The sequence below is a fragment of the Perognathus longimembris genome, chromosome 2, assembly GCF_023159225.1.
Source record: "Perognathus longimembris pacificus isolate PPM17 chromosome 2, ASM2315922v1, whole genome shotgun sequence".
Classification (NCBI taxonomy): domain Eukaryota; kingdom Metazoa; phylum Chordata; class Mammalia; order Rodentia; family Heteromyidae; genus Perognathus; species Perognathus longimembris.
Window position 1 is genome coordinate 123,407,392 of NC_063162.1, and position 16,874 is coordinate 123,424,265.

Here is a 16,874-nt window from a genome sequence, read left to right on the forward strand (position 1 = left end):
TCTCACCATCAGAATTACCCATAATATACAGTATTTCACTGACATTCTTTGCTTTATGAAAGTGCAAACATTACATTATAGTGTAGATCCTATCTTCCATCTTCTAGCTTAGGGATCCTGACAGCCCAGTAAAGTTGTATAGGATTTGAATGGGAATGAATTCTAAAATGCATTACAAGAATTGGAGAGAATTCAATGAATAGTGCTATTGCCCAGTCCCTGAGGTACTGGATTTGTTCAGTTTGACCTCTCAAACTCAATTAAATTGTAGAGTTTATATATAGATAATTATTAGACCAATTCTTTTATGATTTATAGTAAAATTATTGATCTACAGAAAATATGTATATTTAACTACAGTTTTACTCTGAGAATATAGGTAGGCTCTTGCAACTGTGATGTTCAAACTCTGAATTTTTAAAAAATTTATTTATTGTTAAAGTTATGTACAGAGGAGTTACAGTTTCATTCATAAGGCAGTGAGTACATTTCTTATCAAACTTGTTACCATCTCTTTCATTTTTCTCCCACCTTCTCTCCTCCCCAATCCTCCTCCCCCAACAAGGTGTAGAGTTGGTTTACAGCAAATTGTCTTATAAGTATGTTTTTGATAATGTAATTAGTTAGTTGGCCTTGGGAAAAAATAAGTACAAAACTATTTGATATCAGCATAACATGTAGACGAACTGAAAAATAGCTGTTAAGTTTATAGATAGAAACCTATTTATCTTCTTGCCCTAATCCACGTTAATGCTACATCAGCACTTTAGAACTGATTCCAGGGTATTTGCACGGATAAGCTCCAATGCGATCTTAATTATAACAACAATTTTTAAAATGTGGTTTGAAATAATGAGATATTGCAGTATTGTTGTGATACCTGGGAAATTGTTTTATGGTAGAACAATTGATAAATATATTTATTTAATGTATCTATTATTTATGTGAAGTTCTGATTCTAGATGTCTGGGAATATTCTTCTAGTCCTGGATATATTATAAAACATGACTTATTACAGAGTTTGCACCCAGGACCTGTGTTCAAGTCCTATAACTGAAAATTAAAATCCTCTTTTATCTGAAATACAAACTTTGCACTAATACATCTATTTAGATTTATTAGCACTTCATCAAAGGGGAAGGACATATAGAATGGGAAACAATTCCAATTCATAAACTTTTATGCTCAGATAAAAATATTGACTATTATGTGAAACTCTTCTCTTGGGAGTGAAAATATGACTTTTCTTTCCTACATAGCACTCATAAAATATTTGCTGGCATGCATTTGATCAAAGCTACAGTATTTTTGGTTCTGATATCGATGTCTTTACAATGGATATGGATTAAAGTAAAGGATCCTCTTCAAAACTATAATAATAGACATAGGTTTTAACTCTGGTGGGCAGTGCTGAGGCATGATGCTTCACAGGACAGCGGAGAGATTAGAAATAGTTCTGGCTAATTCTAAGAATGTTACCATGTGAGGAGAAAAGGCTAAATAGGGTGGAGGTCAGACCAACATACAAGTGAATATAATTCTAAATGGAATGTGATAATTACAATAAGAAAGAGAGGTATTAGGTATAATTAGGATTAAAAGAAGTAAGCTTTCATTACTTTTTGAAGATGGAAAAAAGTCTCAGGAAGACATAGGCATAGAAATAATTTTGAAGGCAGGATGTTGAGAAACAGTTCTCCGATGGTAGAGAAAAGAAAGAAAGAAATCAAAGACATGCAAGCAGGTATGAGCTTGGGAATGAGCAATATTGATACAGTCATGTGGCCTGTGGAGTTCATGCAAGAAAGTCACCAGTAGCAAGGATAAGGAAAGGCACCCAGCAAATGTTATAAATAGGCTGTAAGCTGCTTGCAACATTGCCTAGTGCAGCAGCCCAAGTCCTTCTGACAGCAGACCACAGCTGGGTGAAGAGCACACTGGCAAGGGCATGCATTGAGAGACCTGAAACACAGAGAGAATTAGCAGGGGAGCACACAGAGGAGGCTGCTGCTGAATGCCCCCCTCCCCCCGCCCCTGCCCTTTTCTCCTTGCAGAGAGGTAGGAGATGTTCTCCTCTGCTGCTTACATCAATCCTGCATGGTGGACACGTCGAGACCGATAGAAGCAAGAGTGCCTTTTAAGGTCAATAGTGAGAAGATGAGAAAGCACTAGAATTTTCTTAGAAGCAAGAGTTAGGAATGTGTATGTGTATATACGTACACACACACACACACACACACACACACACACACACACACACATACATGTGCACGCAGCCTTGGATTTCAGAATTCCTCTAGGAAGAATGAGTACTCCTGGGATCTTAGAATTAAAATTGATTATCTCTAGCTAAAAATGAACAGGTTGAAAACAGAAATATTACTCCCTTTCATGTTCACATTGTTCAAATTCACTTTTTGAAGACTACTAATTATTTGAGGAAAAAATTGGCCCAATTCTATTTCAATCTGCATCTGTTCTTTCTGTAAGTCAAGCAAACCAGCACATTGATATTTGGCTGATGAAGTTATATCAGGTCATTCTGAACTTTGTAAAAATAAATCTGTCATTTTTACTCTGTAATTAATGTTGAGATAATGAGAATTCAGAAGTTGTACCAAGTGCAAATCAATTTGAACATTTTTCCCTCTTTATGTGAGTTATTTTTTTTGAAGACTTGCTTGCCTAAATGTTCATAAGTTAAAATATCTAAACATCTAAAATCAAATTTTATTATTTTGGTTTAAATTCAAAATACCTTTTGTTTTATTTTATTATCTAAGTTTTTTTTTTATGCCACTATTGGAGCTTGAATTCAGAGCCTTGCACTTGAGCCATGCCTCCACTTCTGGCTTTTTGCTGGTTAATGGGAGATAAGAGACTTAGAGATTTACAGAGCTGGCTTCCAGTGGAAATCTTCAGACCTTAGCTTTCTGAGTAACTAGGATTATAGTCTGGAGCCAGTGGCACCCAGTTCACCTCTACATGATTATAAATTTATATCAGAGCTAAGTATTAAAAAATATTATGTAACCTTCAGTATAATGTTCAGCTATGATATTATAACCCAGATAAAATATAGTTTGCAACTTTGTAAATCTAGATAAATTTACATATGTATTTGACCTCTGTGTTATTTCAACAGAAATTTGTTGTATAACTTCATGTCTAAACATTCCATCATTTTCCTCTGATGGTATGTTCCCATAAAGTCATTACCATTATTTTTACACTCTAAGAAAACCAATAATTTTGTAACAGAAAGGCAGTAAGTTCTGAGGAAAAACAGATCTACTTTTGTGTAGAATTATACACATATTCTAATAGCAAAGCAACAAAACTTAAAATTTCTTGCAAATTTAGTTCCCAAATAATAGGAAACTTAACTTAGACTTCTAAAAGGCTTATTCATACTAAGAGAAAATGTGTTTCAATGTCCAGAAAGTAATAGGTATTAAATAAATATGTGGGAGGGACAAATTTTGTATTAAGTACTTATACAAACATGCCAGTTTTTGGAATTACTGTTAATAGTGACACAGAGTGGCATCTTCTTAAGATCCAAATTCCACCAGGGATTCTATCTAAAACATTTTGAATTTATGCTCTTATATTATTTGTTTCATGAACATAGATGATTTTCCAGCATGTCTTGCTTATGATGCAGCTACTAGACTTAATAAAAAATTATTGAATTCCCACCCTTTCAAATTAAGTGTAGGATACATATCAGAGGGCAATCATAAATTTCAGCTTCTGAAACATTTCATGACTTTTCTGTGTGAAGCATTTGTCTGTAGAAATAATGATCTATCAGGTTTTTGCAAGCAAAGCAAAATTCTTGCCATGTGACTTGGGGGGTGAAAAGTCACTCATTACTAGTCACACAGCAAGTGTCTGCAGACTATAATGGATTTATAGGAAGCAGGGTGACCACAGATCTAATTTTAATGAACCACAAGACATAATCTGAGCTGATAGAGTTTGAAGTCTCAATATCATCTAGATAAGGTTCAAGTTGTTGACAACATAGAAAGATAATAATCCCTTCAAATTTCCTACTTTTAATAGAATCTAGAAACTTTTTTAGAACAAGCAGTTATGTTGGCTTTAAGACAATACGAAAGAGTTTGCGATTCTATGAACATGCATCTATGAAAAATTTCTAAGATAATTTCAAATGCAGCCGTGGCACTCATTAGACATAGACACCATGAAGATGAACTATACAAGTTGTAGGTGAGAACCGAGGGAAAAAGTGGGAGAGAGGGAGGGAAAAGGTGACATTGTTCAATAGAGAAATGTATTCTTTATATGACTTATGTAATAACTCCTCTGTACATTACCTTTATAATGCAAATAAAAAGAGATGAAAATAGAATAATGACCTATAAAATAAACTTTTATATTTAACCTTGAAATAAAGATACATGGAAATATTTTTCCATAAGTTGACATTTATTACATATAAATGTTTTTGCTGATGTTAACTTCATGTGTTAAAGGGCATGGTAATTACATGTTTACATAGTCCACACATTTTTGGAAAGTTTGGTAAAATAAGAGTACGTATTGTTAAAGTATTTCATAAACAAAAAAGAATCAAACATATGGATTTTATACAATTCCCACAAAACTGATTGTTTTTCCCTTCCGAGCCCTTTCATTCCCCAACCCCCCAAGTTGTATAGTTCATTTCCAACATAATGCCTAGTGGGTATCATAGTGTATCATTTTATTCAGGCTAAATAAAATTAATGCAGTTCAACTTGGGAAGGAAACCCAATTCCTTTCTGAAGCTGGTAGCCTTACCTTCATCACCTGCATAGGCCAGAATGGAACGTGCACGTATCTGTTTCCCTTCTGTCATTTTTCCGGAGCAGGTGTGTGAACAGGAGGACCATGTGGACCAGGCGCTGAGCACGCAGTCCTTTGGGCATGGGGCATCACAGGCAACAGGGATGGGGAAGATGGCATCTCTGCATAGCTGTCTGTCCACTTCTTCTCCTGGGAAAGATACCATCATCAGCAGTCTTTCATTGTTAAACCCAGTAAAACAATCAACTGAAACCAGATGGGTACCCTGGTAAATTGGATGATTTCTCTTTTGTTACAGATCAGACCGTAAGTGATGTTTATTCGTACAACATAAGTTGCAATAAGGCATATCTCTACACTATGTCCCTTTTCACTTCCTTACTGATGAACACTATTTTACAGAGAATGATTCTACCTGTAGCAGGTATAGTTTTCCCACAAATCAACTCAGAGACATCTTTATTTATAAATATTCTTTTGTCTCCCAGAGAAGATATGTTTGTATAATTGGCCACCTTTTTTGTGTCATTAAAAAACTTAGTTTGTTTCTTCGAAATAGCTAGAAGGTGTAGATGGAAAACTGTATTAGAAAGCCAACAAAACAAAACCAAACAACAAAACAACTCATCAATTGCCGGGTGCTGGTTGTTCACACCTGTAATCCCAGCTACTTAGGAGGCTGAGATCTGAGGAAAATGATTCAAAGCCAGCTTGGGAAGGAAAGTCCATGAAACTCATTATTAATTATCTTTATTATTAGTATTTATTGAAATGGTAATAAACAATGGTAATAAACAATAAACACTTATATACATAAGGTAGACTACATTTCTTTTGGAACAGTGTTATCCTCTCCCTCATTTTCTCCCTATTGCCTGCCCACTCCCTCTCCCCCAAGTTGTAAAGTTCATTTCCAACATAATATCTAATGAGTGTTAATCACTGTCGCATTAGTTTGTCCTTTGTCCTGCTGTTTCTGTGATTCCCTTTTCCTCCTGAGGATAAGATAAGCTTATATAAAGAAAAAGGGTACAGAAAACGTAAAAAGGACATGGAACTCAAATTAACCACCAGAAAACTAGAAGTGGTTCTGTGGCTCAAAGGGGTAGAGCTCTAGCCTTGAGCAAAAGACCTCAAAGACAGCACACAAGCTCTGAGTTCAAGCCCTGCAATTGATAAAAACAAAACAAAACAAAAAGCACCTCATCAATTGTTCCTATAACTCTCTATTTAAACACCAAATTTGCAAAACCTTACAAGATGATGCATAACCAGCTTTTGCCCTCCTCTCCCAGCCTTACCACACTCTATTCTCTCTCTTTGAAAGATGTAGAGATTAGCAAAATAATTCACTCATTTAGTAAATGAAACTGAGCACTTAAAGTACAAGTGAAAAGGAAAATGTTGGTGCTATCCACAAATGTCAAGGAAAATCAAAAGAATTATAAATACTGCCCACAAATAGAGAAATATCGGATACAAAATTCTAAACTCCATTGCTTAGATGGTGTGTTAAATACATCAGTGGAAAAGAGTGGAACAAAAAACATCCCAAACAACAACATCAAGCAATGCTGCCATTTCACCATAGAATAAAACCACAGTTCTGGATGGATATACCAAGGATGTAGACCTTGCATCAAAATTCAGGTGAGAAAGGAGGGAGTGACTGCAATTTGTTAGACAAATATTAGCTATTAGACAAATAACTCTAACTTTTTCTCCCTGGTGATTTCATATATTTTGTGCATGTATTTGAAAAACAAGACAGAAAATCAGAAGTCAACTAAAAGTGTTCTTACATGTTAATAGCTACTATATGTCAGGCCCTTTCCTCATTAGACAAAGTCAGAAGTTAGTTTTAGTGCACTTATGTGTTAATAGCCACTAGTTTGTAAGGTCTTAAATCACTAGACTGACTACTAAGTAGGAGAGGCTTACTGAAATTACAGCTCAGTTGATAATTTATCTTTCTTTTATTTTGGATCTAATCTCTGATTTGACCTTATCTCTTAAATTTATTTTTAAGTTAGAATTAGGGTTTAGCATATCCAATAAAACAGTATAATACATAGGTTAATAGATAAGTATGCTAGTAGAATAACACAATCATGATTGCATAGAGCATTTGATATTTCAGGATTGACATACTAATGACTTTTCCTATTTTCTTCATTGCTATCTTTTATTTTAGCATTTACCCTTTTGCATTCTTGCTTCCAACATTCTTTGGAAATCAAGGCAAGTCCAAGACTGCAGGTTATAAGCAAGAAAAATTATAATGTTACATCCTTTCTAAAAGTGAGCCTACCATTCTACTCAGAAATGTTTTATTCATTCTGCAGCAACAGGGAGTTGGCAGTCAGTGCTCTGTTAGATTGGGATGAGGATGTGAATGATGGATTCCTGTCTGTTGGAGTGTCAAAGGAGCACAGAATTTTTACCTTCCTTGACTACCAAGCTACTCTTAAACCCCACTTTAGCCTTTCCTTACACATCTTGTCCAGTCCTTAAAGTAAAAAAAAAAAAAAAGATATAGGGATAGAAATGCTCAAATTCAAATGTCAGCACCAAAAATTAAAGAATTATAAAGAGGTACTGGTATCTATGTTCAATTGTGACTTTGAGAATTTGCTGAAATATGTATACAATATTCACAGCTTGCTTGCAAGGTATATGGTGGTTGTTTAAGGTATTGTCATTTTTCCCCCTCTTTATATGGTTGAGAATTCAGACAGAAGTGGGTTCCAGTAAGGGTTTTAATGAAGGAGCATACAAAAATACTAATGAATTACCCTATTTTCTAAGCATAATGGTAGAGAAAACTCAAGGTACCAAGCGAGTTAATAACAGATGAGTCTGTCTACAAAGGAATCAACAACTGGGAGCCTGAGTTGTTCCTGAACAAAGAGATACCTGTTGTCATACACACTGAACATTCATTAAAAGTTTTGCAAGAATAAAGAATCACTCAAATATTTGACTTCATTTCAGGAAATGCTTTAACTAACTGAGCCACTTGGAACCTTTAGGAGCTGTACTATCTTTAAACAAAATTCACTGTTAAACAACAACCATAGAATAAGTCATCAGGGAAGCAGACAAAATACTAAGAGAGTAAACAAACACATTGTAACAATGTTGTATCTGTGGTTATCACAGGCATCTTCATAGCTTATTCTTCTCAGCTCTTTGTGAGGCTTCTTTTTCTTATTTTTCATGTAAGTTATACTGGAGATGAGGTCATAGAAGGGTAAGTAGTACAAGTTAATTTCAGTGCCTCTATTAGTTCAAAGCTTGCTTCTGTTGAGAAGCAAGTTTCTAATTTTGATTAGACAAGTTCTTAGTGACATTACTTTAGAGAATACACGAGTATAATAAGTAAATATAGACATAGCCAAAGCCAGGGTTAATTTATACTGTTTTATACTGAGAAATGGAAAATTCAACACTGAGTACTTTTGAAATTTTACCCTTTTATATCAACAATCGTAGATCTAGGACCAGTTGTCCCCATTGATATTTTTGCATCCTTTTAAGTTTGGATGGACACATATGATTATCAATCCTATGGGGGATTATATCAACAACCCTAGATCTAGGACCAGTTGTCCCCAATGATATTTTTGCATCCTTTTAAGTTTGGATGGACACATATGATTATCAATCCTATGGGGGATGAGCTCTGCTAAAGTAGCAGGTACAGGCCAGTGCACTTTGTTTTCATTCTGTAGTCTTTCTGTGGGCAAATTATTAGCTAGATTCTGATAGTAACATCATAAATATTTCAAACCTGTTTTATGCATACTTCTGTGTACTACACACACACACACACACACACATACACACACACACATACACCATACATTCGCCATCATGAATAATTTCAAAGAATTGCCTTGTATTTACACAGATCACTTTTTTCACCCATGAAGCTCTAGGACTTTTAAGTAAACCTGCAAAAAAGTGCATTTTGTATAAAATGTATAGTACAGAATTAAATATAGGAACCATTATCCACATTTTTCCACCTATAGCTTATTCTGAAGACTTAAAGGAAGCTAAATTCCTTTGTCTTCAGAATATGTATATGTATATATACATATATAGCTATATCTATCTATCTATCTATCTATCTATCTATCTATCTATCTATCTATCTCCAATCCTGGAGCTTAGGCCTAGGCTCTGTGTCTGAGCTTCTTTTGCTTAAGGATAGCCTTCTAACACTTGAGCCACAGTGCTAATTTTAGCCCTTTCTGTATATGTGGTACTGAGGAATTGAACCCAGTGCTTCAGGCATGCTAGGCAAGCACTCTACTGATTAAGTCACATTCCTGGCCCCTAGGTTTCTATTTTGTCAACTAAAAATGAGATAAAATGTTTTGGTTACTTTGCAATCATTGAGTTGTTACTCCACAACAGTCATCTTAAGAATGACCTCATTATTCATCATTTAGAAAAATGAAAGCATATATTTTGATAACTTTAACTCTCCAATTTTCCCTTGTTCATCTATATTCACCACATTGTCTCATGAACTCTTCCAAGCTATCTGTTATCATTCTCCCATGTCTCCTGCTACTATAATAAGAGCCATGCACATCTGTTTGAAGCAATTACACTAAAAATTCATGAAGAGTCCCATGAAAATAAAACCAAGTGAGAACTGAGGGCATAGTATAGGATTCCTCTTTACTAAAGTATATTGTCAAATCTTCTTGTATTAATTGTGCCAAACTTAAATTATATATAAAAGATAAATGGTCTATTATGGACTAAAAGTAATACATTAAATGTATAATTAGTCATACATATATATATATATAGAGAGAGAGAGAGACTAATAGCATTTCCTAAATGCCTCTTGAATTATCCTGATTTCTTCTATTTAGTTAAATAAATGTGTAGCTTTTATGCTTGATTTGTAAGTTAGAAGAATATTCTGTGCAAGGCATTTTCACTACAAAAATTGATATAGGTAAATATAATGGAAGGGAACGAGGGAAAGCAAAAAGGAGACCTTTAATCAGAGAAACTAGAAACACAGCCAAGATTAAAAAATTTAGTCCTGTGTACTGCAATTGGGGAGTAGATTTCTCTTAATATATGAAACTCTATAAAATGCTGAAGATTATTGAGCTGTTGAAGTCTTTTGTAGTTTTTGGTCTTAAAGTTCATATTGACACAGTAGAGTCTCTATTTACATATTTACTTATATATTAACCAGTGAAGTTTTAAAAGGAGTTAAGATTAAAGAAGTCCTGAGGCTAGTGCTCTACCTCTTGAGTCACAGGTCCAATTCCTGCTTTTTTATGGTTAATTTGAACCTTCCTTCTGAGCTGGCTTTGAACTGCACTGCTCAAATCTCAATCTCCTGTGGCATGAGCCACTTGAGCTCAGGAAGAAGTCTCATATTTGCATTAACAGCTATAGAAAACATTTTCATAAAACCTTATATGAATTCTGATATTGTTTCTGCCTACAAGGCTGTGTTTCTAAAATGCAAATCTGAAAATCATAGACTCTATAATGCCTGTTGACTGAAGGGAAAATTTTTTGTCTGAGCACAGAAAAATCTTATATCATGTGTTCTCCAAATTCAACCCACAGAATCTTGTTTGCTTTTTGATCAACTTAATTGATACCTTAACCATTGTGCGATCTTGAATATAATATTTATTATATAGGGTATCCATGTACTTGGTAAGTCATTCTTTGGACTAGGTTTCATTTTTTGTGTGATTTTTATTTTACATGCTTAAATTTCAAAGATGGTGTTGCAATCTCCCCACTTTTCTGGGAAAATACTCCAGAGACTTCATTTTTGATACCTCTTCATTCCTCCCATTAGTCTGAGATTTCTCCCATTAGCCTGTGAACCTTTGAGCCTGAGATTTTTGTCTTATTCAATATCCTCATATCTGGAGATACTCTTGGTTCAATTACTATTATTTAGAAATTTTGCAGTAAATGTTTCTAGGTTTGAGGTCATTGGATATATATTATTTAAAAAAGCAAACCAGAAACCAGTAACAAAAACTACTATTGTTTACACCTCTTCACATTTCTTGTTCACTAGAACCTGACCCCAATGGCAATATTGTTTTCTTGTTTGGACCAAATGTCAAGCTTGTCTCTTCTCTATTCTCTGCCTTTAACTTCATTTTGTTTATCAAAAAGATAGGAGGCATTTTTATAATAACAATAAAAGAAGTAGTGTCCTGATCTCCCAGCCTCTGTAGGGGTGGTGGTTTCTAACATTCATGGATATCAATTTACAAACACAAATGAACTAAATTAACCACAGAGAAAAGCACTGCAAACTCAGAAATAAGAGCACATTTGACATATCTCATTAGTAGAACTTCTCCCTTTAAAATTCTCTAATATATTTTTTTTTCCATTAGCTCACTCTGGCACTTAAAAACATTACCTAGCTTTGCTGGGTACTGTGCATTTGCATAACTACTTCCATGCTTCAAAGCCTTTTATCCATCTTAGATTATTAGAAAGAAATGAAAGCTTCTCCTAGAAATGCTATGATGCTGTTATACTGAACTGAGTGACAGAATTATAGTAACAAGTCAAGCGAATCATGCTGGTAAGAGAAAACATATATCATGGTCATTTCAAAGAGTTAATCAATAGACTCTTCCAAATAGTCACTTCCTATAATTTCTTGGCTTAATTAAGTTACATTAAAAGCTTGTGTAAATAAATGGCTTGTGTAATAAATAGCTCCACATTAATATTCAGTGATGAAGTGGGTCCTGAATTGGTGCCTGTGTGAATAGAACATGTCATGTAAAAATTTGCCAGTAAATATAGTGTTAATATTTTTGAATAATTATTTATTGTCAAAGTGATGTACAGAGGGGTTACAGTTTCATATGTAAGGCAGTGGGTACATTTCTTGTACAATTTGTTACCTCCTCCCTCATTTCTCCACCTCCCCCTTCCCTTTTCTCTCTCCCCCCATGAGTTGTTCAGTTGATTTATACCAAACGCTTTTGTGAGTATTGCTTTTGGAGTCATTTGTCTTTTTTCTTACTGAGGGACACTGAGAAATGTTGGTTCACAAGGAAAACATTTTGAGGGGTATGAAATCTGAGCAGTATTTGAGGGGACCAAAGGCACATATTAAACATGAGGAATGAAGAGCAGTGGACATTCAGAAGATTGGTCTACCTGGGAAGGCATTGGAGCAGAAACTAATCAAAGAATTAATCCTCACTATTAACCATTTTCAAGACCTGGGCTGGGCTAAGAGGTAAAGCTTAGGAATTGTTTTTCTTCCATCTTTATGGAAAGATTAAATTCATGAGAAAGAATTCTAGGAAAAATGAAATGTCAATGATGATGAAAGCATTCCTCTATTGACTGATGCGATAGCTCTCTCCAACCCTGTGCCAGCCACAATGGAGTTAGGAACATACAGTAACATATTCACCAAGTAATACTTATCAAAATCACCGAGTCATTTCAGAGTTAGTAATGACTATAATGTTTTATAATAAAAATGCATACAGTCAGTAGAGAACAAGTATTATTGGCTCAACCACTAGAACAGAAAATCTGTTAAAGTCAAACAAAAAATCTAACCATGAGAACAAGGTTGAGTTCTCTCTGTATATCTCCTGTGCACAAATAATTGGTTAGTCTGGATTGTACCAAACTAGCACAGACCAAAACTAAAGGACAAATGAGCATAAAGAATGTAGACAAAGTAGAAAATCATTCCAGTGCACATGTTTCAGATCTGATGCAGATTTTAAAATGTACTACCCTCAGGTTGCATCAAAGTCCTTCTCACTTGGATGATTGATGATTTCAGAATCATTCATTTAAAAAAAATTCCTAAATTATTTTGACACATCAGAATGGGGGGAATATGCTCCTTACTCATTTCTGACTAAATACCTGTATGTAGAAAGGAAGAGTTCATGGTTCAAGTCAAATTCTCATAATTACATTTATAATGTCAACTGACATGTATTTATTTAGTTAAAATAAATAATATTGGCTTATTGTATCATTTTAATTTATTTCCAAATAATACATTTTTGTGGTTCATCTTAAGCCCTGCATTGAAGAAAAACTTTAGGTGTTTTAAGGAGGTATAAGCCAGATTGGATTCCCTTTAATGTTTCATTGTCTTTTGTGTAGAGTTGTGTAAAGACATTTTATAGGAGTGGTGTCTTAATAGGGACATTTGGGAGAAATAGTATCTAGTTTAAGGCACTTCAGTGGCTGTTCAGAGGACAATTTAGTTATGAATCAATAAAATACCATTGCAGCTTTGAAAGAACACAGACATACATTAACCTTAACCCCCCAATATAATTTCTTATAATTCCTTATATTGAGTGAAGATTTTACTTGTTTTTAGGAAACAATAAATATTTGTAAACGTAAATGGATTAGGTTTAAGACATAATAAAAATTTTTGAGTAAATCTGGTAATTCTAATTTTTAATTGGCTTATGCTGACTTGGACAGAAAAAGGCTTTGTTGATTTCTAGAGGAAAAACCTGTTGTCCAAGATATCTCTTCTGACTGTCACTGCTTATGGCTTGTTACTTGCATGAATACTTTGCTAAAAAATTATCTAAGACTGCATATAATCATCTATTTATAAATGTTGTAAAGTAAATTATCAAAGAAGGCACATTTTGAAGAATCGAATCTCGGAGCCTTTACTAGAGAATTAGCAGTCTGCAGGCAGCCAATTGTTACAAAGGCCTGCAGCCCTCAAATACTCTTAACACTGTTAGGAAGCAGGCCAGAGAGAAAAGATAGAATAAGAACAATACTAACAAACCAATTCAGCTCCAATGGATAGCTGAAGTGGGCCACCATGGTGAGTAGGGATGAGACCGGAGACAGGAAGGGACACAAACAGGGAGACTTGTATGGCATGCTGGCACCTGGGCTGGTCTGACTCTAAATAGGGTCAGGTCAGGGGCAGAGTCACAGGAGCTCCCAGTCCCAGGCACTGGACTGACAGGTTCAATAACCTATAGGCCAAGTTTGTACCCCTGTCTCCACTTATTCAGGAACACCCATCTCCTAGGGGTGGGACTTCCCTCCCTCTAGGAATTCAGCCACACCCATAAAGATAAGATGCCAGATCCTACAATTCATGCGGCCTAGGTGAGGCTGGCCAGATCTGACCTCCTTACTTCATAAATCCAACTCTCTTTAATTTCCACTGTGGATGCTATAATCTCTAAAGAAAACCAACATGAACACCAACACATACCATGCAAATGACCTCAAGGAATTCTACCTTTTCCCACTCTAAAGCTGTCTAGGGCTGAAATTACAGGTAAAGTGTTCTAGCCCATTTCTTCTATACATTGTTCACTTGGTTTAAAATCCATTAGCTACACAACAATAGTTACACTTGAATGTTAAGGGAGATATTAATATGGCAATTCAAGAGGAAAATGTTTTTAAATCATAGTTTAAAATATTTGAAATGAAGGATAACAATTTTTTTATTATCAAACTGAATTACAGGGAGGTTACAGTTTCATACCTTAGGCATTGGATACATTTCTTGTACTGTCTGTTACCTCGTCCCTTGTTCCCCCTCCCCCCTTCCCTTTTCCCTTCCCCCCCATGAGTTTTTCAGTTCATTTACACCAAACAGTTTTGCAAGTATTGCTTTTGTAGTTGTTTGTCTTTTTTTACCCTGTGTCTCTCGAATTTGGTATTTCCTTTCAATTTCCTACTTCTAATACCAGTATACACGGTTTCCAATATACTCAGATAAGATACAGAGATAGTGTAGGTACAACCACAGGAAGCGGATACAAGAAGATCATCAGTAATAGAACCTACAGTTACACATAGCACGTTGAAAGTAGTTACAACTGTGATGTAACAATCGTTTCCAAAACATGGGAGTTCATTTCACTTAGCATCATCCTATGTGTTCATAAGGGTATAGCTATTGGGCTCTTGTGATCCTCTGCTGTGACTTGCCTAAACCTGTGCTAATTATTCCCTATAAGGGAGACCATAGATTCCATGTTTCTTTGGGTCTGGCTCACTTCACTTAGTATAATTTTTTCCAAGTCCTTCCATTTCCTTACAAATGGGGCAATGTCATTCTTTCTGATAGAGGCATAAAATTCCATTGTGTATATGTACCACATTTTTCTGATCCATTCGTCTACTGAGGGGCATCTGGGTTGGTTCCATATTCTAGCTATGACAAATTGCGATGCGATGAACATTGTTGTGCTGGTGGCTTTAGTGTGATTTTGTTTGTGGTCTTTTGGATAGATACCCAAAAATGGGGCTGCTGGGTCATAGGGGAATTCTCTGTTTAGACTTCTGAGGAATCTTCATACCGCTTGCCAGAGTGGCTTGAACCAGTTTACATTCCCACCAGCAATGAAGTAGGGTTCCCTTTTGGCCACATCCCCTCCAACAATTGTTATTGGGATAACAATTTTTTTTTGTCAGTTTTGAGGCTTCAACTCAGGGCCTGAGCACTGTCCGTGGCTTCTTTTTGCTCACGGCTAGCACTCTACCACTTGCGCCACAGTGCCACTTCTGGAATTTTCTATATATGTGGTGCTGAGGAATCAAACCTAGGGCTTCATGTATAGAAGGCAAGCACTCTTGACACTAGGCCATATTCCCAGTCCACAAATAATGATTTCTACTACCCCAACTCAGCAGCTATGGGGTACCAGGCACAAGACTCTGAAGCCTACATTTGTTCCTATTCATAAGGTGATAAGTTTCAGGCACATGCACACAGTAACAATCAGATACAAGTTGGTGGAAATAAGCTTACATTTTACCTAAATCTTTATGCTATAAAATTTTCTAAAATACACTTTGGTTTTTCCTTCAGAGAATAACATTCTCCTCAAAATGTGCCAATTGTATGTAGCTTACTGCATTTTGGAAACTGTCAATACTGTGACTGGGAAAATGAGTTCACTTTACAGAGACAACTTTTCAAAAATGGGTAATTTTATAGGGGTTTATTCTGTACAGCATGATATTTTCTGTCATTTCAGTAATGATTTTCATGTGCACTTGACCTTTAATACATCTGTTGTTAAACTTATAACTTGATTGACAGAAACATATTAATGAGGAAAACTAAAAAGCAAAACTCTCAGAAGAAATTTCATCTTCTTTTTCCTTTTTTCTTTTAATTTTTATTGCCAAAGTGATGTACAGAGGGGTGATAGTTACATATGTAAGGTAGTGAGTACATTTCTTGTCTAACTTGTTACCTCCTCCTTTATCTTTCTCCCACTTTCCCTCTTCCCCAGTTCCCCCTCGCTCCCTGAGTTGTACTGTTGGTTTACACCATATTGTAAGTACTGTTGTTGGGTTGGTTCACCTTTTCCCCTTTTTTTTTTTTCTCAAATTTTTATTATCAAACTGACGTACAGAGAGGTTACAGTATCATACGTTGGGCATTGGATACATTTCTTGTACTGTTTGTTGCCTTGTCCCTCATGCCCCCCTCCCTCCCCCTCTTTCCCTCCCCCCCCCCCAGTTGTTCAGTTCACTTACACCAAACAGTTTTGCAAGTATTGCTTTTGTAGTTATTTCTCTTTTTTTACCCTGTGTCTCTCGAATTTGGTATTCCCTTTGAATTTCCTACTTCCAATACCAGTAAACACGGTTTCCAATATACTCAGATAAGATTACAGAGATAGTGTAGGTACAAACATAGGAAGGTGATACAAAACATCATCAATAATAGAAACTACACATACACATAGGACGTTGAAAGTAGTTATAACTGTGATATATCACTTGTTTCCATATCATGGAGTTCATTTCACTTAGCATCATCTTATGTGTTTCAATTCCAAATGGATTAAAGACCTTGAAATCAAAACAGGCACCCTGAAGACACTAAAGGAAGGAGTAGGAGAAACACTTGGGCTCCTTGGCACAGGACAGAACTTCCTTAACAAAGACCCTGAAAGGCTACAAATCAAAGAAAGGTTGGACAAATGGGACTGCATCAAACTCCAGAGCTTCTGCATGGCAAAGGACATAGCTCTCAA

The 16,874-nt window shown here is 35.5% G+C and overlaps 1 protein-coding gene across 2 annotated transcripts in view; it reads right to left on the minus strand.

The window, feature by feature from the left end:
- The window catches only part of Thsd7a (thrombospondin type 1 domain containing 7A), a 326,776-nt gene that overhangs the window by 75,619 nt on the left and 234,283 nt on the right, over positions 1-16,874 (minus strand). For both annotated transcript variants that reach the window (XM_048340086.1, XM_048340087.1), the window contains one exon: positions 4,813-5,007. In XM_048340086.1, the coding sequence (XP_048196043.1) occupies positions 4,813-5,007 (195 nt within the window). The remainder of the gene's footprint in view (positions 1-4,812; positions 5,008-16,874) is intronic.